The 25984-nt window shown below is 31.3% G+C and overlaps 2 protein-coding genes across 3 annotated transcripts; both read right to left on the reverse strand.

Moving 5' to 3' along the window:
• Positions 1-1729: 1729 nt before the first annotated feature.
• Positions 1730-3431, reverse strand: LOC142524772 (pelargonidin 3-O-(6-caffeoylglucoside) 5-O-(6-O-malonylglucoside) 4'''-malonyltransferase-like). Its single transcript, XM_075628865.1, has 2 exons — positions 3046-3431; positions 1730-2831 (listed from the first exon to the last, which is right to left on the reverse strand). The coding sequence occupies exons 1-2, from the start codon at positions 3398-3400 to the stop codon at positions 1858-1860; spliced, it is 1329 nt and encodes a 442-aa protein (XP_075484980.1). The 5' UTR covers positions 3401-3431; the 3' UTR covers positions 1730-1857.
• A 12974-nt stretch (positions 3432-16405) lies between these two features.
• LOC142524654 (WAT1-related protein At4g01440-like) lies at positions 16406-18541 on the reverse strand. 2 transcript variants are annotated; one of them, XM_075628702.1, is made up of 6 exons: positions 18101-18536; positions 17954-18016; positions 17593-17709; positions 17059-17449; positions 16829-16980; positions 16406-16737 (listed from the first exon to the last, which is right to left on the reverse strand). In XM_075628702.1, the coding sequence occupies exons 1-6, from the start codon at positions 18283-18285 to the stop codon at positions 16557-16559; spliced, it is 1089 nt and encodes a 362-aa protein (XP_075484817.1). In that variant the 5' UTR covers positions 18286-18536; the 3' UTR covers positions 16406-16556. The 2 variants fall into 2 exon arrangements, with proteins under 2 accessions (XP_075484817.1, XP_075484818.1); XM_075628703.1 differs by having other exon boundaries at positions 16621-16737; positions 16809-16980; positions 18101-18541.
• Positions 18542-25984: the final 7443 nt, after the last annotated feature.

Consider the following 25984-nt stretch of genomic DNA (forward strand, 5'->3'; position numbering starts at 1 on the left):
CATGAATAATGCGTTTTGAACTTCATGGTATGTGTTTTACTCGATATAACGACTTAAACACACGACATATATGACAACCACTTAAAATCTAACATACATATAAATATATGACTTCTAATTGTGAATTTTCCAACATACCCTTATTCATTTAATGAAGCAAATTAAATCAATAATTTTTTTGATGGGTTCTTTTATAATTTATTGTCTATCTTAAATGTCTTTGGATATTAATACATATTGAATTTATCAATTTACCCATAATTTTTCTTTGTTGCTAACTAAAATTTGTTACTAAAATTAGTGTATTTCTTCATGGTTGCTAATGAATATTTAATATTTATATCTTATCTTTTTTTATTTTATAAATTGATTTAAGTAATAATTAAATAAATTGTTACTCAATAATTTAGTGATTTCATTTATGATTCATTATGTATTATGATAATATTTTAGATAATAATGTTTTTAAGATTAAAGTTTCTATTATTATATATTTTGTTATCAATTTTCAATTGCGTTCTAAACATAATATAAAGTATGGTTATATTAGCATTATTCTATTACGAAATCATCGTATATAATATATTGATTTGTTATCTTGTTTGTTCTTTTCAACCTATTAATTAATTTCTAATTATATATGATGAAATTACATACATAAAAAACAATTTTTTTCTCTTTTCTACATATTAATTAATTTATCATTATATATGATGAATTTATATATATAAAAACTATTTTTCACATTTCAAAATAACAAAATTGTTATTTAATATTACTCACTTATTAAATTAACTAAGTTATATTTACCAATTCATTCTGCATTATTCCTATGATTGCAACTTAATGAAGCATAAGTGATGACATAGAGTGGTCACCCTAACAATTAATATTTGTGTTTAAATTATTATTATTAATTAAAACTACTTTGTGTTTGATGAAATTATTTTATTAGTGAGAATAAATTTGATTTAGAAAAATGATTTCTAAAATATAAAATAACAACTATATCATATTTGTTAGGTGCAATAATTGTTTATGTAAGGTATAACAATCCAAATGTGACGTTTGAGTTGTTTTACGATTTTAAAAAATTTTAATTAATGTTGCATCGTTACCCTGGTTATAACTTTTGGTAAATCGACAAATGCATGATCTTACAATTGGTATATATAAGAGTCAAAGTCATGAGATCGATTCTCATAGATTGCAATTAGTGTAATTATTGGAGTGCAAAAATTGTCATTGTTGGATACATCGATCGAATCATGACGATTGAGCTACTATACCGTTTAAAATATTTGAGTTGATGTGTAATATCTATTCTATAAAAGGAAAAAATTAAACAAAATTCGCAAGTAATTAAAAGTTAGTAAAAACACCATTGATATTTAACTTAATAACAAGTTTAGAGGTTTTATTTTAACATCATTATGATAATTTAGTTAATTAAGAGAATTTTATTTGACAATCACTACATGCACTCCATTTAAATACATTGTGATTTTGGTTTTAGTAAAATTTACTATTCTCTTAATTTTATCTATATTGTTTTTCATTGTGAATGATATTTGGATAAAAAATATCTTTGTTAATTTGAGAGAGCTCTCATTATGTTATAATCATGCAAATTGAAAAATGTTATATAAATAAGTGAATATATTTGATTTATCGTCATGGTGTATTTTTATTTATTGTGTTTTGAAATATTTAGATTAATAAATACTCATAAACAAGATGTTATTCAAACGATTTTAAAATGATATAGAAATACATTAATATATCACACCTTTCTCAACGCAGTCTTAAAATGATACAGAAATACATTAATATATTTCACACCTTAATTTCTCAACCTTAATTATCAACAAGCAATTTGATCTCTTGCTGTTGCTCGAAACTCTCCATGAACTTCTGATGTAAATGAACACACGCCTCAATTCCATCACCCTCCTTAATTTCCATCAATATTACAAGATTATCAGCCGCGGGACTCCCAACACTACACCAAATAGGTTTACCCCATCCAAAATCAACCTCGTAGAAACCGAACTTGCTCCAATCACTAAACCACAACACATGTACTTCACCGCCCTTTATTCTCTTTACGACCTTAACTTTTGGATCAACAATCACATTGTATCCACCTTCATCACCTTTCCCAAAAATTTCTCCACAGTCCGAAACAGTTTTCTGGGTCGCTTCGCCAAGTAGATTAACATAGTCTTCAAATTTCATACTTCTAGTATCATCGGAAGCACCAAGGCATTGGAGAAATGCTTGTGCCACCAAGTTGCCGCAAGAATGTTTTGGTATCGATGGAATAGTTCTTCCTCGTAAATTAACCGCTTGTGCGATTATATAATCCCTGGACCCCATCTCATCTTCCTTGGCTCGATCAATCCTTGTAAGAACCATGGCTAGAAATGCACACACGACACGCACACGTGAGACAGCATGATTGATGGTACCGTTTCCATTCATTTTATCCTTTAAACTTTTTATAGCTTCTTTGTTGAATAAAATCCTTTTGGTGACAAATGCGGGATCCCTTTTCCTCGATGGTTCACGGTCCATGGATGCAAGATTCCTCCCAGGCCACAAAGACACGGAGTCGAAACTTGGGTTAATGATATTTTCGGCAAGGTTCTCTCTTGATGTTAGACTTAGACCAATGGTAGCTGCATCTGCTGCCCAAGCAGCAATGAATGTGCTTAGTGAAGAAGCATCAAACACTCTATGTGAAACGCAAACGCCAAGAGAAATCCCGCCGCACTTGAATTTCGTGACTTGAATTGATAGTAATGGATCAGTGATTTGATCAACCGCACCTATTCATGATGCAGCCATCTTTCGTAAGTTATAAACATCTGAAATTACTAACAAATTTCACAAAACTCAACTACTTTAGCATTATATCATAAAATATATAATCAAAAAGATGTAGCTAATATGCATTGTTGCAAGGCTAAACTTTTAAGTCAAAAAATGTATTATTGTGCATAAATTTTGAAATGAATCACGTAAGAATATGCTAATTCGTGCCTAATTCACATGGAAGCAAGTCATGGAGCAATCGGCCACAATCTGCATCAACTTTGATAAAGTCATGCAGCCCACAATCAGCTTGAGCTTCCACAAAATCTGCCCCTTCATCATTGCAATCAACTGTTTGATTTTGCTTCATATATCTTCCTGCAAGTGGGTAAAATTTTACCAAAATTCTACCCAATGATTCTTCCAACAACTGGAGGTTACCCGGCCTGTAGTAGAACATAATCACCGCCACATTCATCGAAGGAGACATCTCATCAAGCAATGAAATTTTGTAGCTCTTAAGGTTATCGGGAGTTGGGTTGCATGGTTTAATAAACCTTCCGCTCAATATTTCCATCTTCATCTTTTGTTATATTGTAAAACATGCAGCATGATATGATACAAAATTAAATATAATCGTTATATAATATGATATCAATTTGGCTCCGTTGTCAATCTATACAGTACAATTCTATCAAACAAATTTGGCCAATCATTATTAAATTCTTAAAAGCTTTACTTGATTTTTCCTTTTTTAGCACAATGCTGAAAAATCACATCGAGTTTGTGACTAGCATATGTGAATAGTCCGTGGTTATAGTTATATATATAGTGTATTTGATGATACACTGAACAACTCTCCATCGAATTTTCCAAATGATAATCACTTATCGAGTTGAATAGTCCGTGGTTATAGTTATATATCATTAGTCCTTTGACCTAAGACAACGTAGAGGCTCTATATACTAGCATGCACTTTGATATGTTTAGTGACTACAAAAGTTGTGGAATTTAGCTTAACTGTTAATTAAGTGAGGAGAGTGAAACTGTCTGTTTTAGTGAAAGAGTTAACAAAACTGGGGGCTGTCAAAAATGGATAAGTTGTAAAATTTTATACTTCGAAATTTTTATTTTTCATTATTTGAATGAGATTTGTACCCTCAACACGTCGGCTTTGTCTGATCGTTGATCAAGATTATAATGAATTCACAATTATTTATTTAGTAAATTTAGAATGTACTAATTAAATAATAAATTAGTAATAGCGAACTACTAAGTGCAAAATTCTCATTAAACATTTTAAAAGATTCTAGATTGGATAATTAAACAAAAGTTATTTAATTTAAAGCATGGTTAATATATATATATGGATATATATGTATTGTATTATCAAAAGTTAATAATAATTTAATTACGGATGATATTTTCAATAATAAAAAATATGTACATGAGAGCTTTTGAATAATGAAATTACAATATGGTGATTCAAGAGAACTAATTATTTGATCATAAATTAAAATTTATAAATATTTAATTAAAGTTTCTATGAAATAAGATATCTTTTAACACAAATTTTGTCCACAAAATTGCTCTCTCTGTCCCGTTTTACAGCATCGCTCATGCTAGCACTTAGGCCTCGTATCATTTGTTGGTTGTTGAAATTTATGTAATCAAAAATAGATCAACAAATTAGTTCAGCAATATATATATATATATATATATATATATATATATATATATATATTACTATTATAAATATATGAGTTTGAATTGTGAGCTTACCTTTTTACCATTTTATTTATTTTATAATTTGTCATGTTCATTTGGTTCTTTAAGTAATTTTCTATGTTAGTTTAATATGTTAATTAATAGTGTACTTAACTTTCATTTGTGAGTTTTTTTTTGCCCTTTCATTTGTTTTATGTTTTGTCATGTTAATGAGGTTTTTTAAGTGATTTTTCATGTTAGTTTAATATGATAATTAATAGTGTACTTAACTCAATCAAATTAATTATTATTTTTATTTTACTTATAAATTTATCATAATGTTATACATTTAAAAAAATTTGTTAATATTACTAACATCTATTTTATTTTATTTTATTATTATAAATATGTGACTTTTATTTGTAAACTTACTATTTTACCGATTTGTTTATTGTCATTTTCATATTAGTTTAATATGATAATTAATAGTGTACTTAACTCAATCAAATTAATTATTATTTTGATTTTATTTTACTTTGTAAACTTACTATTTTACCCTTTTTGTTTTATAATTTGTATAATGTCCATGATGTTCTTTAAATTATTTTCTACGTTAATTTAATAGGATTATTAATAGAGCACTTAACTCAATCAAGCTATTTTTTATTTTAATTTTACTTTTGTTTTTAAATTTAAATTTTACTTTTATTTTTAAATTTAAATTTATTTACTTTAATTTATATCATGACATCAAATAATAGAAAATCACTCTCATAATGTTATACATTAAAAAATTTATTAATATTAGGAACATTAATGTAATAATAGGAAGACGAATGGAGATGAGTAACATTGAAAAAAATTAAATAATTAAAAAATATTAAGGTCATATAAAACATCTTCTTCCCATTTACAATAGAGATATTTTTAGACTACTTATATATCAACAAATATATGTGATCGAGAGAAAATATTTGTATGTATGTGATTTCAATATAAACATTTAAGCTATTTAGTCAATTTTCGATATATGATGTTAAATAAATATTATCTATTAAATATATGATTTTCATATATAACATTACCATTTTACCATTTTTTGTTTTACAATTTGTCATGTTCATGATGTTATTGAAGCCATTTTTCATGAAAGATATCTACCATATTGATGATAGGTAATAATGGGCAGATGAAGGGAGATGAGTCGGATTGAATAAAAATAAATTATTAATAAATATTAAAGTTATATAAAACTTCTTTCTCCCATTTAGAACAAAGATATTTTCAAACTCTTTATGTGTCAATTGAGATACATGATTGAGAGAAATGTTTGTATGTAAGTTATTCCAAACATTGTTTTTAAGCTATCTAGTCAATTTTTTATATATGCTGCTAAATAAATATTACTAAATAATATGCTTCATTTGATCATTTTGTGTTCTTACAATGAGATGAGTTTTTTAACACAGCATTATATGTTTTGGCGTTATATATCGTTTGCATTATTCATGTTGTGTTTGGATTCCTTATGTGATTTGTTTGTTCACCGAAAAAAAATATAAAACAAAACCATATATCCCACAAAAATGATTATTTTTAATTTTTTTTCCTAGAGATATTTTGTTAATTCTTAAACACATAATGCATGTTTTCAGTTTGCTTTAATTACTTAGTTTGAAGCGACTTAGAAAATATTAAAAATGATGAAATGTTTCTTCGTTTTAGCTTATGTCTCAGAATATAAAGATATAATATTTTTTATTTATTGGGACAAATGTATTTCCAAACTTCTGTCTGTAAATCATTATTCAAAATTTTTACAACATTATTATATTCTATGTACAAATTTTTTTATTTAAATTGAAAATTGATTGAAGGTATTTGAATTTGAGTTTTTATGTACTTGATTATATTATTTTTGTAGTATTTTTTATTGTGAAATTAATAGGTGGACTAAAAAAATTAGTTGATCTATGAGTCCTCTGGTGGACGACAAACATGGATAAATTGTTAAAAGAGATAATGTCAAGTAGATTTTTGGCATACGATTTTTTTATAATTAAATGATTATGCATGATTCTAAATTTTAATTGTATCACAAGTTAACATATGTTTTGTCGTTGTCAGATATATTTTGTCAACGGTCTAATATTTTTCTTTGATTTAAGGAAAATTGTGTGACTTTGTATTATATTTTTATTTCTTAAGGTTTTATTAAAGGATTTTTCATGATGATTTTGAGGTATCATTTTTCCTTTGTGTTTTTTTTTAAAAAGTAAAATATTTATGAAACCATGACGTTAATAAGGCGCATTCTCTTTATTTGAAAAAAAAATATTGAAAAATTTATAAAAATTTTGAATAATATGAGTTAGTATTTAATTTGAAAGTGATTTATACTTTTTGTTGCTCGTATACACTTCAATTCATTTGTTATTGTACTAAATAAATTATTTTTGAACTTTGAGTCATCATTTTTTTATGAAGGTTGTTTGTGTCATGAATTTTTTAAATTCATATTATTTAGTATTGTTGGCGGCAATTTATTTTTCTGATATTCTATTATTTGTCTTGTTGTTTATATGAAAATATTTATCAGAGCACACCAATCAAAGCCACATATTTTGCGTCTTATGTTCTATGAAGAGGGTAATATATGATTTCTGTGAATTATATAATTTATTGGTTCTTCATACACGTAGTTAAGAAATGAATCAAATTTTGAACAAAAAATTTATGGCAAACATATTGGATGAAAAAAAACATGTTATAAAAAATAATGTTGCGTATACTATGTCCCTATTTCTTTATGATATAATTCAAACACATTTTTTTAGATATTTGAAATTAGGTCTAACTAAGTGACATGAAACATATACATATATATTTGAAGACGTATTTAAAGCAAAATATTAAGATTAAGAATGATTCATATTTAAATTTCAATGCAACACAATGAAGAAGAAATTGGAAAATGGTATATGTAAACCTTTAAGGGTTATATAGTGATTATGTTGCTTCTTCGTGGTTTGCAACATATTGATGCCATATAAAATATCAATATTTCTCAAAGAATAAACAAAAAGAAAAAAATTCTTCATTCAGAAAAAGAAATACATGAAAAAAAATTGTGTATAATTTTCATTCTATTTTTAATGGTATGAGAACAATTCTAAAGCTTTGTGGACATAATAGATCAATTTTGTACATTTTAGTAAATTGAGACATTTAGCCGGTTGCACTTTAGTTCTTCCAATATTATCTCGATAGATTTCGAGGTGGCTAAGAGGTTGTTTTTGTCTATTTTTTAGTTAAAGTGGCTAACAAACTAATTCGTAACATATATGATGATAACATAGAGAACTACTCGTCAAATAAATTCACTTAGCCGAATAGTGAAATTCAAATTGAATTATACAATATTTCATCAAATTAATTGTCTACTATAAGATATTCATGAAATCTAAACAGTTGTATTATTAGATGAGATATTGAATAAGACAAAAACTTTGATATATATATTTGAATGATATCTCATATACATATCTTAATTACGTTATCCGTGTCCTTCTCAAGATTTTTAAAATACAATAATTAATTTTGTATGTCGTTCCACAATATATAAAATATTATAAAACAAAATGTAAACTCGATAGAATAAAATTTGTTTTGTTTATCAAATTGAAACTATATCATCCCCATGATATGATGTGTGAGGCCCGAGGCCGAAGAGGGCGGGGGTGATCGTCGGTGCCATGAGGTTGCACGGACAATGAGCGGCTCCTGACAGACTTCTAGACGGAGGGAACATGAATGAACTGATCTTACACCGGAAGGAGAGAGATTCCGAAACTGTTCAGGTATGGGACTGTGCAGTTAAGAAGGTTCATCTTCTTTTCGGTAGCTCATCACACAAGAACTCCAAAGTTAAGCGTGCTTGACTTGGGAAAATTTTGGGATGGGTGATCCTCTGGGAAATTTCCTAGGATGCGTGTGAGTGGGAACATAAGCACGCTAGAAAGATCCGTTTTGATACAGTGAGAACAGTCATCGAATCTGGGGCGTTACAGTTGGTATCAGAGCCGACCTCTCCGAGTACGGTGTGGTTGGGGACGAACCAAGCGGAAGCTGGTGGGAATGTGAGGCCCGGGACCGAAGAGGGCGGGGGGTGATCGCCGGTGCCATGAGGTTGCACGGACAATGAGCGGCTCCTGACAGGCTTCTAGGCGGAGGGAACATGAATGAACTGATCTTACACCGAAAGGAGAGTGATTCCAAAACTATTCAGTCATGGAACTGTGCAGTTAAGAATGCATCTTCTTTTCGGTAGCTCATCACACAAGAACTCCAAAGTTAAGCGTGCTTAACTTGGGGCAATTTTGGGATGGGTGACCCCTTGAGAAGTTTCCTAAGGTGCGTGTGAGTGAGGAGATAGGCACGCTGGAAGACCCGTCTTGATACAGTGAAGACAGTCGTCGAATCTGGGACGTTACATGATGCTCGCAATCATTGTTCCAAATCTTCTAAAAAATGACGAGCGAAATGAATTTCCTGAATTGCGTCAAATTAAACGATGACAGTTATAAAAAATAGTCATTTGAAAAGATTTTCAAGTTTTTTCCTCATACTGATTGAGAAATAATTGTTAAAAATTTATTAAACTTATAGCTATATATACGTGTTATCGATTGGTTGACCATATTAGTTTGGTGGGTAGGTGATACTTTCCACGGAAAGTTTGGTGTAATTATATGGAACCAAATTTAGCCAATCTTTATTAAATATCCAAAAGCTTTACTTGTTATTTCTTATTCATCACAAGGAAAAAAAATACAGTTTTGGTCTTCTATATTTTCCTCATTTCGATGGTTGCTTACTATATTGTCAAATTTCGATTTTAATATGATATCTTTATTATCATTCTTTTTTTTACAGTGTAAAATACTATATCAACATTCAAGCTTAAAAACTAAATTAATTGCCAAATTTTGAAAAACACGAATTTAAAATTGAAATTTGATTATATAAATAATAAAATCGTTAGAGAAAAAAAATACAATGCTAGAACTACTTTTTCTTCTTCTTTATCATAATTTTTGTCAATATCTCATTTACAATCCCATGCACGTCCCCTCCTCTCATCTCCATAATAACTAATATTCATTTAAGAACATATATGTACTTATACATAATCAAGCAAAGTTTGTGCAGGCTAGTCTGGAAACTTTATTCATATATATGACAAGAAAATTATAGGAGCTCAACCCCTAGTGTAGATTTAAATTATTAACTCTTTTTTTTTTCTATGTTTATTGCTGCATTTATTACAAGTGAATAACCAGCTAACTACTTATTTGAATATTCAAGTCAAATTTCTTTGCATGCTTTGTTTTGTATTTTCCTGGTTTTAGTTTTGAGTAGCTTTCTTGTGAGACGATCTCACGAATCTTTATTTATGATATGAGTTAACCCTACCAATATTCACAATAAAAAGTAATACTCTTAGCATAAAAAGTAATATTTTTTCATGGATTACCCCAATAAGAGATTCGTCTCATAAAATATGACCTGTGAGACCGTCTCACATAAGTTTTTGCCTTTAGTTTTTGTATTATATTAATTGATTAATTTGTTAGCTATAAATATATAATTAAATTGAGAAATGTTATTTACAATACATTTTTAATTGTTTTACTACAAGTTGTCAATGTTACACTTTAATCAGTGTTGAAATATAGTACAATATTATACAAAACATTATTTTAAAACATTATTATAATCTATTTCCAACCTGTGAAAAACAAAAAAAAATTCATTCCTATATTTTTATAATTTATTCCATATTTTCTTATATATTTTTTATGTAATTTTAAAAAATCGATCTGATGCGAAAAATAAACAAGGTTATCCGAGATACAGGAACTCGGGTGATCAGCTTTTCAGATAGTTTGTTGGTTTGTGTAGTTAGCTAATACTTCAATGTCTCCGGGAAACGAACTTTGAGTGGATTATCACCTACGCCACAAACATAAGTTAGGTTTGTCGAAGCTCTCGGGCAAAAATTCTCCGACGCTCAAGTAAGTGATCACTTTTAGATAATTATAAAAGAGAGTAAAAGTCAGATAATACTTCAATGTCTCCTGAAAATGAACTTTGAGTGGATTATCACCTACGCCACAAAGAAAAGTTAGGTTTGTCGAAGCTCCCGAGCAAAAATTCTCCAAACTCTCAAGTAAGTATCACTTTTAGAGAATTATAAAAGAGAGTAAAAGTGAATTTCCAATGAGAGGAAATGAGAACATACTTTATTAAGAGGAGACATAACTTATTTATTAAGTTTGTTTGTGGAATTTTAAGGGGGTAATGGGCCCTCTTTATGGGCTTAACCAATGGCCCTTCTTATTTGCTAATAAGTAGTCTCTTTTTTTAATTCTCTTACTCGAAGTAGATTAAATTAATTAAAAAAACAACCTAGGTTCGAAGATTTCTATTTAGACAAGGGGAGAGACCTTGGTAAGAAACCTGTTGAAGAGTGTCATAATAGGACTTGGTCACCTCTTTGAAGAAACCAGCACCCACCTGCTTCTTTCGGATGGACTGAATCAATAGAAGAATGCTAAATCATTCTGGGATTGGAGTGACTTTGGATCGGGTTGAGAAAGGGGATGATGATTGTAATTTGTGAGTGATCATGACATGTGTCCCCTTCGATATTTTGTAGCGCTTAATGTCGTCGCGTTGATCCTTTTCTTTGAATCGTCTTGTGTCGATGTCGCAATGAAGCTCCAAGTTGTTTCTTTAAGTTGCTCCACCTCGTGGGCGAAATTATTCATCTTAATATCCAGGAGGTCTCTTTCCTTCCACATTGCTTGTTTCTCCAATCTTTCCTTAGCCAGCCTAATCCTTAAGTGTCTTATCACATGCTTCTTGTGGTCCAAGGCGAGTCGGGCCATACGAAAGGGGATCTCAGAACGAGTTTGGCACTTCATTTCCTAGAATTAAGCAATGGTAAAGCTTTAGAATAACCGAAAATCAGATCAACTCGACAGTTACTAAGTTATTCTAGTGCAGTAACGTGTTGAAATGGAATATTTGAGGAATTTTCCAAAAATAGAAATTTTCGAGATTTTCACATAGCCAGAAAGTATATGTCGAAAGAATCGTGGGACGGTTGACGGAATCGTATTTCGAATTTTCTATGAAAATTTACAAGTGTTTCACAAATTTCCTTAAATGACAAAAACTCAATTTTGGGGACCTAAAACGATGAAATTTGGCCGAAATAAGGTTTCTCTCCTTGTGAAGAAGACTTTGTGATTGTGAGAAAGCCAATTTTTTTCGAAAGGATCTCCACTGGATTATAAACCTGGCTTCTCTGATACTACTTAAATATCACGCCCCGAGCCCGGGTTTAGTCGACACCGTCATTATTTTATAATCACACAACTGAAAAAACAAGTCCTTGTATATCAAAGTTTAGTCAATTAATTTATAAGTCATAATCAATTGTTTTTACAACGTAAAAACATTTCGAATAAAATAAAATTTACTGAAGCTTCTCACAACTTGAATTAAAATCAAAACTTAAAATAAATGAAACAATCTTCAGAGGTCGTATCTATCACCATCACCAAAATTTCTCTCGTTCCTCTTCCTCTTCCTGAGCTTGTTCTTCTGAGTTATCTGGGGAGATAAAATAAGGGGTGACTGATATGGTCTTCCACTATAAAATCTGATGACATTGGGGATATTGAGATTAGCGAAGCTTTGAATTGAAAACAACATTTTTACATGATATAAAAGCTGAAATATAAAATCTGAAAGCTACGGGAACTAAACAAATTGCAGGATAGATGAAGTAGAAATATCGAACTAGAAATTTTAAGATTGAAGCTAAAAATGAATAAATTCATATTTGTAGATTGCTCTTTTGAGAGTATCTTATTGACGATGGCCCCAAATTCTATTTTTTCTCTTTAAAATGATGGTTCTTGGACTGGCTCCTCCAGTAATTGTTTTCCCCCACTAACTGACTCACTAACAGCAACACGGGATGCCATTTTTGTCACTTCTTTGCAACTGTTTTGAAATAGTCTTGCTCTCTCTTTTTCCACTTTGTTCCCAGAGTTAGTTCCTAGAGTGCCCGGATCCACCTTGGGATTTGTAGATCAATTCTTTGCAGTTCCTCCAACTTTAAAACTAAAACAAATTCCCCACAGGTTTTTGGCCCGTTGACATAATTCCATGTACCAAATTAATTTTTCCCTCGTAAGCTCTTGGCCCAGTCGACTGATATGCTGGGGAAAACATGTTTTTTAATCCTGAAGTGTTTTTCGTTTGTTGGCAAGTATTGCTTTGTCGCCCTCAATTCGTGGTCCCTCCAACATGTGAATGGTTCCTTGGCTTCGAGGTTTTGGTTCCTCCAGATCGTATATAGTTAGTTCATTGGCCTTTGAACCATGTTTCCTTGATATCCCTTGTACTTAATTTTGTTCTTCTACATTAACAGCACGACAAGCAAAGGCTGAGGTGGATATGTTGCCCTCTGTGTGAGAACCTGAAATTACAGTAGCAGCAGCAGCTAGCAGATTTCATTAGAAGCTATCAATTCCAGCAGCAACTCATATTTCAGAAGATGGTATTTTCCAGCTGACAAAATCCAGCAGCAGAAGAGTTCAGTAGCGAGATTCCAGCAGATAGCTACTGGTTCTGCTCAGGACTTGTAACTGAAGCATTTAACATGGAATAATGGCTGTTAATGGCAGATTATGGTCATTAATTGGAAGGCTAACAGTCAGATTTTGACCTATAAATAGCACCCTCAATCCCTGAAATTGATGTTACCAAAACCTTGAGTTATCACTTGAAATTAGAGCTAAGAGAGTGCATATTTCGAAGCTGTAAAATCCAATAGCGAGGCAACCAGATTCCAGAAGACTGCAACCGAAATCCTTCAAGCAAAATAGTGTAAGTGGGCTTATGTATAAATATCTTGAAACTCGTTTGATGATTTCTGTTTTAAAGCAAAGTATATTCTTGATTTCTGATATCTGATTTTGAAGCACTGAAACTTAGTGAACTAATGGTAGGAATATATATTCTGAACATTACTGATTACTAATTACTGGCCTCACCCCTTAGAGGAGAGAACATATAGGGGACTGATATCAGTTTAGCCATGAAATTCACGAACGTGCTCAGTGCTTACTTGTTAAATTCTGATTACTGAATACCGAATACTGATTTCCGATTACTGATTTATGAATACTGATTTCTGTTCTGAAATAATGAGTTTCTGTATATTATTGTATTACTGTTCTGTTGAAAACGATTTCGAAATTGGGAGTTATTCCCACCCTTGCTTACTGAGTGACAACCATATCACTCACCCACCAAACCCATCTCAGATAAGAACGAGGAAGAAAAGTTAGAAGAAGAAGACCAGATTCAATTCTGGGGCTAGTGAAGAAGATCGTTGTTTATCAGCTCTGATTTATATTTTATATTCCGCAGCATATGTTCAGACATTGTATTTCTGATTTTACTTTTCCGCTGTAAAACATTATTAGTTGAGTTGTATCAGACATTGAATATTCGTATTATGAATAAAAAGACTGGTTTCTGAATTTTATACTTCTGAGGCTTGTTATTTTCGAATGTAAATTTGAAAACAACGCCGGTGTCAACCAATCCCTGTCTCGGGACGTGACACTCTGAGCATTCATAGTCGTATGTGCTCGATTGATGGTTCATTGTAGTCTTGTAAACAAAGTTTTGAATGACTAGTACCTTATCGTTGGACTTTGGGTTCTGACGAGTTCTTCCCCATTATTAACAGCAACACGGGCTGTCATTTTTGCCACTTGCTTGCAACTGTTTCGGCATAATCTTGTTCTCTGTTTTTTTACTTGGTTCCCCAAGATGGTTCCTCGACTACCCAGCTCCACATTGGAAGTTGACCAATTTCTTTGTAATTCCTCCAGCTTTCCTTACCATTAATTCATTGATGATATCATTAAAATGATGACCAAATGAATTTGTAGGCTAAGCAGTTTCTTGGTGGGCTTTTAAGGGGTAATGGGCACTCTTTATGGGCTTAACAAACTGTCCTTTTCATGCCAAAAATTTGTGTGAGACGGTCTCACGGGTTGTATTTTGTGAGACAGATCTCCTATTTGGGTCATCCATGAAAAAATATTATTTTTTATGCCAAGAATATTACTTTTTATTGTGAATATCGGTAGGGTTGACTCGTCTCACAGATAAAGATTCGTGAGATCGTCTCACAAGAGACCTACTCCCTTTTTATTTGCTAATAATTTTTAAAAAAATCCTTATTTCAAGTGGATTAAACTAATTTAAAAATTGATTATATCTCATCACAAACATTTAGTGTAATAACGATTAAAAAAAATGTTATTTTAAAGCAAAATATGCTTTTTCAAATTTGTAGTTGATATGTTTGTGTAATAAATATTATATTAAACAAAAAAATAAAGTGATAAATTTATTTTAATATTTAGTGTGACTGTATGAAATGAATTGAGTATGTATTATATGATTTGCAAAAAATATTTTAAAGTAATAACATATCGTACTTTTAATCTTAATTTTTAATATATATAAATTTAAATATTATCTCGAACACTTTATTTTGGTTATTCAAAAGTTTGTAAACCCCTTTAGTTTTATGTATTTTATAAAAAAGTAGATCAACATTTTGTATATTCTACAACATTTTGAGATAAAATATGAATTTGGTTCTTGTTCGTAATTTTTAATACATGGGTATATTATTATTTGTACTATATTTTCTTTTGAGATGAATACTCAAACTCTTTAATATAAAGAGAACCCCTAAAATATGATTTTTTTTCCTCTTCCTGCACTAAAACACGTATACATATACGATGACATGTATACGTATCTAAAACAGAACTGCTGATTTTTTTCCTCTTCCTGCACTAAATTATGGTAAACTATTGTTCTATTTCAAAAAAAAAAAAAAGGTTTTCGAGAAAAAAAAATCAGCGTGACGAGAATTAGCTAACCATGGTTCCTCCCCTTCGCCCCAGTTAAAATTAAGAATAAATTTAAAAATATGGACACGTGTCAATTGTTTAAGAGCAGGGATCAAGATTGAATCTTCAAAGTTAACCATATTTTTTATACCATAAATATGTTTGATGTAAATATATAATTGAACCAGATATTCATAAAATCGAAGATAAATACTATCTTTACATAAACGTCACTAATTTTTTACTAGTATAGTTTAATGGAATGCGAGACTAATTTTTTTTTTAAAAAAAAATCAGCACTTCTGTTTCTTGCGCAAGGTTCTAAAAAGCGTGAAGCGTCCTGAAGCGCGGATGTGGAGCTCCAAGCTTTTCAAACTTAAGCGAGATTAGCACACGCTTAATCGTGAAAAAGCGTTTTTTAATTTTAATGTAATTGTAATCATCTCAAACCAATAAATGGATAAACTAATAAATAAATATGATAAATTTAAGTCTGATGCATTAATTCTCATATTTAAGAAAACATAAAAATCTCAAAATTACAATCTTTATTTGTTTTTGCAACTAGACCACATTAAAAAATGCTAAATATTTGTCAAATCATTATCAGACATGCTTAATCAGAATTAAAATTAAAAAAATAAACATCTAAATTATAAACCTAATTTATTATTTTAAAATAAAAAGACATACCTTCAAGATAAAAAATTTAAAAAATAAATACATGCTATTAATTGTGCTTAATCACACTTAATTAAACACCTCAATTATGCTTAATTCGGTCAACTACAGTTTAACCGCTTTTTCCGCTTTTCTCCGAAGCGGAGCGTTTTTAGTCGAGCTTCAAGCTTAAGCGGACTTTTAAGAACAATGTTCTTGCGCAATACGCGACTATATTTTACCAATATAATGCGTTGTTGCTTCCTCTCAATTAAAATACACATTTATATTGTCTATACACAAACCAAGCAAAATTTCCAAGAGAATCGGAAAGGCAAAAAAAAAAAAAGACTAAGCCTGTGGTGCACGTTCTGTTTCAACAGAGATTAATTTCAAGACTTGGAACTGCGCCTCGGGTTCTTTCAGACCTTCAGTTTGCTGTCCTAATTGTGTGCCTCGGATTTGGTTCTCTTCGTCCTTGCCCCAAAGCAGAATGTATAGCCCCATCATAACAGTAACCGACCCTATCAAGCTGCTTCATACAAACGCAGATGAATGTTATACAAGCTGGCCATAAAATCATGGGGAGGGGGGGTTAGATACCAAGAATTGCTGAGCATCACCTTCCCAGGTGAAGTTGCTCGTGTAAGACCGGAACATCGATTGTAGCCGCCATTATCTGCACCAGGGGGCTGAAAGCCGCCGTGAAGACGGGACCCTTTTTCTTCACACACCACGACATTCCGACGAAACACAATCCTGACCCCACCATTCCCTGGATCAGAAAAAAATTTTCTTATCAAGAAACCTCAAAAGATTTTGGAATAAGTATATGCAGAAATGAAATAATCACCGCATAAATGATTATGAAGATGTCACTTGTAGTCAACGCCCAACTGGAAGAGAATTTCCTCCTGTCGATTGACAAACACAAAATGGCCGACTGTATGGCGCTAAAGCAAGTCATTATAGCAGTGGTGGAGTACTGGCACGGGTATTTCTTTGCGATGTTGGATTGGAGGAGGAACCACGAGGACCATAAAAATGTTCCAGCAAACAAGGCCATTGAACCCACAGCCCATCTTTCACTTCCAAAACTTGAATTTGGCTGCAACTGTTCCATGGATTTGTTAACTAAAGGCATTCCTTTGTAAAGAGTTAATAAGACGGCGCCTCCGAGGCAAACTACTGCGCCGACCAACTTAGCTACCCCACTTCTGTGTCTTATGTTCAGAGTCTCCAAGCTGCGCCAAACAAATGGAAAAATTAAACAAAAAACAAAGAAACAAGTACATACAGGTTGCACGTATAGATATATTTGATTCTTAAAGAGATTGACTCTAAGTTGAGGAGAAAAGGAGAGTATTGAGTTTCTGAACTCACTCACCCAAATGGTAATGCCATTAAAAAAGTGACCACGGGAACCATGTTGAGGAAGGCACACGAGAAAGTCGCGGAGGTGAATTCTAAGCCCAGCAGAAATAGATACTGTGTTAGAGATGCCCTGCAACAGTATGTTAGACCCGTTAAACGTGATTAAAATCGTGTTACTTCCGCCATGGAAAAAAAAAAACCATGTCTCCGAGACAGGCTGATCTACACTTTCTAAAGAACTATTCTCTTATGCCATATATCAGGTGATTCCCACCTTTTCATATGGCACCATTTTCAATTTTTACATAGTTTTAACGTTTTTTCCCGATTTAGTATGAAGTAAACTATCTAGAGAGACGTATACTCAAAATTACCCAATAATGGCGCTCAAGAAAAGATGACACAATATGGTTGATGTGAGCTTAGGCCTGCTTCTCCTGCAGACAAACTTAGAGAATTTAGCTCATCTTGTGGAGTACCAAGCATTTCCTTGTGTTAAAATTGGGAATTACAATCCCTACCTTTCCAAAAAATACGCCAAAGGGGATAAAAAGAGAGCAGAAATAGACTGACGATAGGTGATGAAGACCAAATGATCCATCCCTTCGTTCACAATTTTCTTGAGAAGTATATTACTAATAGCAAAAGCAAGATCTATGGCCAGCATTGCCATAACTGGGAACCATATCACACAGCTTTTCAGCATTAATACTTTGAAAGCCAAGTTTGATAAAAAGCCTTTTTACTGAGAGGGAAGCTTTGTAGTCATTGTATACGATATATTTATACACACACACATATATATTGTATATGTAAATGGAGACTTGTTCGAATCCTGATTCTAACTTGATCCGGGAAGAAAGGTGTTTAAAAACATTGTTGAGCTAACACCAAATATTATTGATGTCGTTAACACTCACGAAATAAGACTAAAACACAAATTTTGATAATTTTGCATGTTCTTAAATATAACCCCCTAATTTGGCACAAAAATTATGACTTCTCACGCTAGTTTAAATATGAGTCTCAACATTAATTTCTAGAGTGGGAAGGTTTTTCCAAAAGTTCGTAATTTTTAAATAAATACAGAACTTTATAAAATAATCAAATATATACCTTTAAAATTTTTAATTCACTCTTTTATCTTGGCGTAAAAATTTTTAGCCATCTGTCAAAAGGAACGCCGCGATACTACACGGCCAGAAAGTAACATCAATGGAGCATTTATTCACTTGTTATGTCTATATTTCATGAGATGATTAGGAACAAAAACAAGTCTAATCTTGGGACAAATGGATAAGTCATTCATTCTTAATTTCTCGTCAATCAAAAACAAGTAGAAATTTGGATCGAATATCTCAGAAATATGGAAGCTTCATCTATTCGTGATCATGGATATAAAAATTAAGAAATGTCAACATAAATTTAAGGAAAATAATTTTTCTGGGTTTCAGCCAACTAACTTATTGTCCAACTTTGGTCTTGGTGCACTAACTTTTAATTTTCAGTTAATTTGATCCAATTTTTGACATGGCGTCGCACAAGTCAGCAATTCATAATATCATGTTAGCATCTCCCATAGTTAAATCAGTATTTTTCGATGTTACATTAGCACAAATAAAATTAAAAAAAATCAAGTTACTTCACCTAAATCGAAGTTTGAATATTTAGTAGATTATTAAAACTCAAAATGAGACAAGTTGGTGGATCAAAAATAATAATTTCTGTAGGATCGAGCGCTTGCCGCTTTACCAAAAGCTATATCTAGTGGTAATGGTGCAACTCAAATCTTTTAAACCAAGCACCATGGTTCGATCGCTTTACCAAGCATGGACAATTATTGCACTCAACAATCTCTCTCTCAATAATTGCACTCCTTGCAATCAATGGGAATCGAACCCATGACCTTGGCTCTGATACCAATTGTAGAATCGAGCGATTGCCGCTTTACCAAAAGCTATAGCTAGTGGTAATGGTTCAACTCAAATATTTTAAACCGCACAGCAGCTCAAGCATCATGGTTCGATCGCTTTACCAAGCAGGGACAATTATTGCACTCAACAATTTCCCACTATATTTTTAATGAATTTTAGAATAATGAATTAATTTATCTTATTGTATCTGTAAACGATCGATGTCCCCACGTGATTTTATTGTCTAAATGATTTTATAACACGAGTGCATCTTTTTATTGTCCATTGTTGTTGATGCCATTCAGCCAAATTATAGATATACATTGTTAGAGAATCATTGTGTGGAAACAATAACGAATGATACTAATTCAGATGCCTAACTTTTCATATCCACCGGTGATTTTTATTTTATTTTTTTGCTTGAGCATATATTTGCTCTGGTCTCCATTTAAAATTTAACAGTCGAGTCAAATCTCTTTATGCTTTACAATTCAACTACAAACAGTGAACAGCATCATAGAATGGGATGGGGATAAATTATTCTTGATGTGTATAGCATCTAATTCTTCCTCCTTGACAATATTTTTTTTTATAGCAGAGAGAGTTACGGAGAACAAATTCGCCAAAATCACACACTTGACGATTAAATAATTGCAAAAACTTGTATGAGACGGTCTCACGGGTCGTATTTTGTGCAACAGATCTCTTATTTGGGCCATACATGAAAAAATATTACTTTTTATGCTAAAAGTATTACTTTTTATTGTGAATATCGATAGAGTTGACCCGTCTCACAGGTAAAGATTCGTGAGACCGTTTCACAAGAGACGTACTCTTAAATAATTACTATTTTTTTTAAAATGACAACATATGTCGATCATTTGTTTAAAGTTTTGGTCAATTCTCGAACCAAAAAACTACACCATCCATATTATATATTGTTGTGTATATAATTTAATTTACGGAAAAAAATTGTAATTTTGGTTTTGTATATTTGTTTTTTTATTTTAATTATCTATGTTTTTAAATTTTGGTTTTAATCGGTTATCTTGGTTTTTTTGTGATTAGGTTTTCTGCGATTTTAATCGTTTTTTCGATGTGATGCATATGTGATACTAACATAGCACTGACATGATATTAATGTATGTAATATCATATCATCACTACCACAAAAATTGATTAAAATTGTGAGAACTAATGCTAAAACTTGGCAACATCGAGAATCAAAATCAAAATGAAGTAAACCTACTAGATCACGATTACAATTTTCCCTTTAATTTCCTCGTACATATATTTCACCGCTAAGTACCCATATATTTTTCAATGTATTGTTTTAGGGGTGGATTTGGCATCCTTAGGTTAAAGACACGGATATTTTTAGTTAATCATTCTTATAATTATTTGGGGGTTTGAAAAAATGCAGATCAATTATTTATGACAATTTTTTTTTAAAAAAAATCAAAAGATAAAAGAAGAAAATTTCAAAACTGGGAGATAATCATGTTAGAGCTTTTTTTCCTCGAACCGAAATCATGTTTCTATACATCGATGAATATGCTAAACAAATATGTGGATCGAGTATTACCTCTGGCCATCAAATGATTTGTAAGTATTCTGCTTTCCTCTGATTGAATCATCTGATTGAAGTCTTTTAAGCACTCCAACTCTCTCCGTAGATTGTGTAATTTTGTTCCTATGAGGTGTATGGATTGTATGCTTAAGGACCTAAAACGTTGCAATTTATAGGAGTTCTCATACCATCAATGATTGAGATTGGGAGCCAGAATGTCAAAAAGAAATGAGTATGTGTGTGTCTAAAGTTGAGACAACGTATGCATCTTCCGTCCAAAATTGAGGTTATTGTCGGCTGCTCAATTTTGTTTTCTCTTCTTTATTTGTTTATATGGGTTATTATATGATTTGATTTGCCGACTTCAAATCTTTCTTACATTCTCTCACTTGATCTATATATACTTCGACATTCATGTAGGAGAAAACAAAATACATTGAATCATGACGTTAGGTCCTCTAAAAGCGAGTATTATCTTCAATATATCACATTGTATTATGCCTCTCAAAATTGTATAACTTAATGAATAAACCCTGCGTTTATTCGAGATCTAACTTTATTAATATTTTCTCAAGATAACTGAATATATACTTAATTGAATATGGGAAATATCATAACTAAATGAGTTTCATAAATCAAAACCAAATGTTTATACGATGAAATCTTTTAGGAATAAATTTCATCATTAATTACCACATGATCCTTAAACATCTTAATTTACATGTCTTTAGGTCAAGGATCGTCAATTTAGTGATAACATGTTCAATGACCACTTTATTTTGCTTAACACATTCTTCAACGGCTAAAATAATTTATGTCGATATACTTAATTTGACTGATATGTTAGTCACAAGCACTACAACTAAATTGCAGTAATACAATCTTAATGACTTATACATAAAATTCATAATTCTAAGCTCAAATGAAACTCATTAAAATACACCATATAATAATGCTTCAAAATAAATGATGAATTTAAACTCTATAACGGAAGTAGCAAATCACTTCCAAATTGTCGATTGGTCTATACATAAGCATGTAAAACTTTAGTACCATGAAGATACTTCATAAAATTTTGCAACTTCCGATTACTCTGATAATTTTCCTAAAAAATTTGCTCTCGTTAACCTTCTGATATTCATAATAGTTCACAATGTTATCAACAAAAACTCAATGGAGGTAACATTATGAAATCTTAAACACTACTAATTTGAGGCTTGTTTTCAATATATATATTTATTATATATATACACACACACACACATATATATATATATATATATATATACATATATATTTATATTTGTATGAACACTATTGTACTGTTCGATTTAACACCTAACCCAGCATAAATATTGATCTTTTATGAAATTATATGAGAAACTATTAAATTCCTCCCACTTTTAATAACGATCGTCACATTAATCACTGATTTTATTAATGAAAGATGGTTCATCTTTTTTTATACTAAATTAGTGTTCATTAAGCATGTATGAAGAATAATCTTCCATTTCCACACCTTTATAATCATAACCTTGAATTTTAGAAATTAATATCAGAGTAATTAACAGAACAATAAGCTACAAAATTAATGAATACATACTAATATTATCAAATGAAGCAATAAACTATGTGTCATGTTTTATCCATGTAAATCATGATATACATATGAATTATTGACATAAAAATTGTTTGTTGACTAAATTTTTCATTCAATTAGATTCATAAATTTAATTATATAAATATTGAATTATATTCCATTCTTAATCCATATGGATAAATTAAGAAAATAATTCAGTATTGTATCCTAATTAATTGTATTTAACATACCAAAATTTCATGTGGATAAATTTCACTATTCGAACATAATTAATTACAATTATATCCCTTGTAACCAAATTTGATCCTCATAATTTATATATAATTTTAACTTCATCAAAAATGTTGTGGCTACTCTTAATTAATTAAAATCATACGAATAACTTGGATATTGAATTATTTATATATAAGATATATATTCTCCATAATTATTCATCACCAAGTATTATCAAAATGATGAATAATTTTATATAATTTATGTCTATTGCAACTAAATGTGATTCAAAATTAATGTGTGACTTTAATTCAATTAAAGATGATGTGGATATTTTTTGATAAATCAAAATTATATGACTCACTAAGACATTGAATCGCAAATGTTTAAATATTATGCTCTTGATAAATGTGTGATCGTCAACCTTCTTAATGTATAATACTACATAAATAAGAGTGTTGTGACTAAACCTTAATTATTTAAAATTACATGGTTCACTAGATGTTGGAACATTTCATGTTCGCAATCTTGATTTTGATATTAAAAAAACTTGTTATTGTGTTTCTAACATATTTACTCAAGTGTGAAGTTATTAAAACAAGAAGCAAGCCGAAACTGAATTCTGCACAAACTGATTTCTGACAAGTTTCAGTGTTTTGACGATATCTCCCAGCTGGATGATCCAAATGACAATCCGCCAAATTGACCCATCAGAAAACTCAATTTGGAATAAATTGTACTTCACGTCAGTTGGGCAAAATCGAATGTTATCAAGGTCTAACTGATCTCTCAATTACCGAACTGATCACACGAAAACAGCAATCAGTTGGGTTTGAGCAGTTGCGGTATTTTGGTCATATCTCTCAGCTTAGTTATCGAACTGAAGCGATTCAGTATGCATTGTAAAGATAAGACAAAGATCTACAAATCATCTTCAGAAGTCAAAGTCTGAATCGAAGCTTAAGATGCTAATAAATGATGATAAAACTACTGGTTCTGCACAAACTGAAATCAGCTAGGCTGATTTCAGCACACCAGCTGAAACTGAACCAGCTGAAGACCAGTTGAACCAGACCAACTGAACTGAACCAGCTGCTGACCAGTTGAACTGAATCAGCTGCTGACCAACTGAAACTGAACCAGACCAACTGAAACTGAACCGAACCAGTTGAACTTGAACCAGCAGTTGACCAACTGAACTGAACCAGCTGCTGACCAATTGAACTGAAGACCAGTTGAGTTGACCAGAGTTGAGCAGTCGGAAAAATGTCCAGCAAGACGAATTTGACCGTTGCAATTCCAAAAACAGTACATAAATTTTCCAAACGGTCATATTCTTGTGTCTAACGTATATATCAGTGTTGGAGCCTATAAATACAACATATTGAAGATCAAACAAGAGCTTTTGAGGTGGTTTCAAATGCATGGGCAGTTAGCATGAATATATTAGCTAGTTGAGAGCACAAGCCCTTGTGTGAGGATACATTTGAGATGTACATTGTAAAAGATAAATTTTTCACACACAATCACTCACACATATACAAGAGAGTTGAACTTCAAAGTTTAGTTGAGTGAGTCTTGCACAAAGACAATAAACTTGTGTATGTAGTCTTTGCATATGAGACATTAAACAATATGCTGATTGTAAGGTGATGCCTACAATCTTGAGTGCTAGGAGTTCAGTTTAGGCAGTGGGTAAGTCCTAGCTGAATGGGTTTGTACAAAGAGTTGTATAAATCAAAGTCTTCTAGTGAATCCTTCCCAAGGAGAAGAAGGGGTGACGTAGGAGCATTTGAAGTCTCTGAACATCCATAAATAAATTTGTATCTATTTGTTTATTGCATTTACTTATCATTTTCATTGTTCTAAGGATGCATTGTTGAAGCATTTTATGTGTTCTTCAAATACCAAAATATTGCATACCAAGTGTTTGATAAAATGCTTCAACTAAAATACTTTTATTCATTCAACTTGCATATATTTTAAAAGCTTTACAAAATATTTAATCGGTTTCTACGAAGGATTATTTCGAGTGTTTTCCGCATGGTTTGAATACCAAACTCAATTTAATTCATCGGTGTTCAATATTTCAAAAACCGAGCTATTGTAGCTCAACGATTAACCCCCTAATCGATCATGTCACTAGATATATAAATTTTGGTTTTACTTAATAAATACCCTTTATGTAACCCAACTTTGTTGGGATCGGGAAAGAGTTTAGAGGGGGGGATGAATGAACTCTTTCAAATTTTCTGAATTAAAATAGGTTTTTCAAGCATTTTTAGGCTGTTGAAAATTCTTTCTCAAACGATTGGAAACTTGAACAACTGATGAGTGCGAAAAACGGTTCACAATTTCCAATGACAGTTCAAACACTTTTGGCAAACTAAATAAATTGCGGTTAAAAAAGTAAGAGCTTGCAATAAGTAAATAACACAAGATTTTTATGGATGTTCGGAGATTGAATACTCCTACGTCACCCCTTCTTTCTTTTCCAGTAAGGATTCCACTAAAAGACTTTGGCTTTACAACATATTTGTAACAGCCCACTTCAATCAGGAATTATCACACTGCCTGTATTGGAACTCTTAGTGATCACTTTACACTTTTGGATATTAAGAACACTCAGTTCATCAGATAACAAGACTTGATCTAATAACCAAAAGGTTACTGATGAGAATAAACGGTTTGGTGTGAGTAGCACGAAAATGATCCTAAGATGATCAAATGATTTTCTGTTGAAAGCGTGCTGATTAAGCGAAGAAGTATGTAAACTTTTAGGAGCGCTCAGAGATCTTTTCAAGTATGCAAGCAAGGTGTTATGATTCGATTGTGAGCTTAAAAGGACACCTTTCTGCTAGCACACTCTTCCGTTAATATACACGATTTTCTTAACGGTCGGGAAGGACATAGCAACGTTAACCTGATTCTCTTAACAGATGAGTAGTTGTCGTCTTTATGAGCATTAAATGTTCTTTAATGAACGCATTTAATCTTACTTTTGCTCAGCACCATTCTGAAGTGCTTTTCTTGAGGAGTTCCTTTTATAGTAACTGTATTTAGCATCATAACATGCAGTCTATGCTTGGTCTCTCTTCTTTGGGATAGG

Source organism: Primulina tabacum, chromosome 14 (genome assembly GCF_025594145.1).
Source record: "Primulina tabacum isolate GXHZ01 chromosome 14, ASM2559414v2, whole genome shotgun sequence".
NCBI classification, from domain to species: Eukaryota; Viridiplantae; Streptophyta; class Magnoliopsida; order Lamiales; family Gesneriaceae; genus Primulina; species Primulina tabacum.

Coding starts and splice junctions, on each gene's coding strand:
- LOC142524772 (XM_075628865.1), bottom strand. CDS start 3,400: ATGAAGATGGAAATATTGAGCGGAAGGTTTATTAAACCATGCAACCCA. Junction 2,832..3,045: donor CTTGCTTCCATGTGAATTAG/GCACGAATTAGC, acceptor CATCATGAATAG/GTGCGGTTGATCAAATCACT.
- LOC142524654 (XM_075628702.1), bottom strand. CDS start 18,285: ATGCTGAAAAGCTGTGTGATATGGTTCCCAGTTATGGCAATGCTGGCC. Junction 17,450..17,592: donor TTAATGGCATTACCATTTGG/GTGAGTGAGTTC, acceptor TGTTTGGCGCAG/CTTGGAGACTCTGAACATAA. Junction 16,981..17,058: donor TCTTCATAATCATTTATGCG/GTGATTATTTCA, acceptor TTTCTGATCCAG/GGAATGGTGGGGTCAGGATT.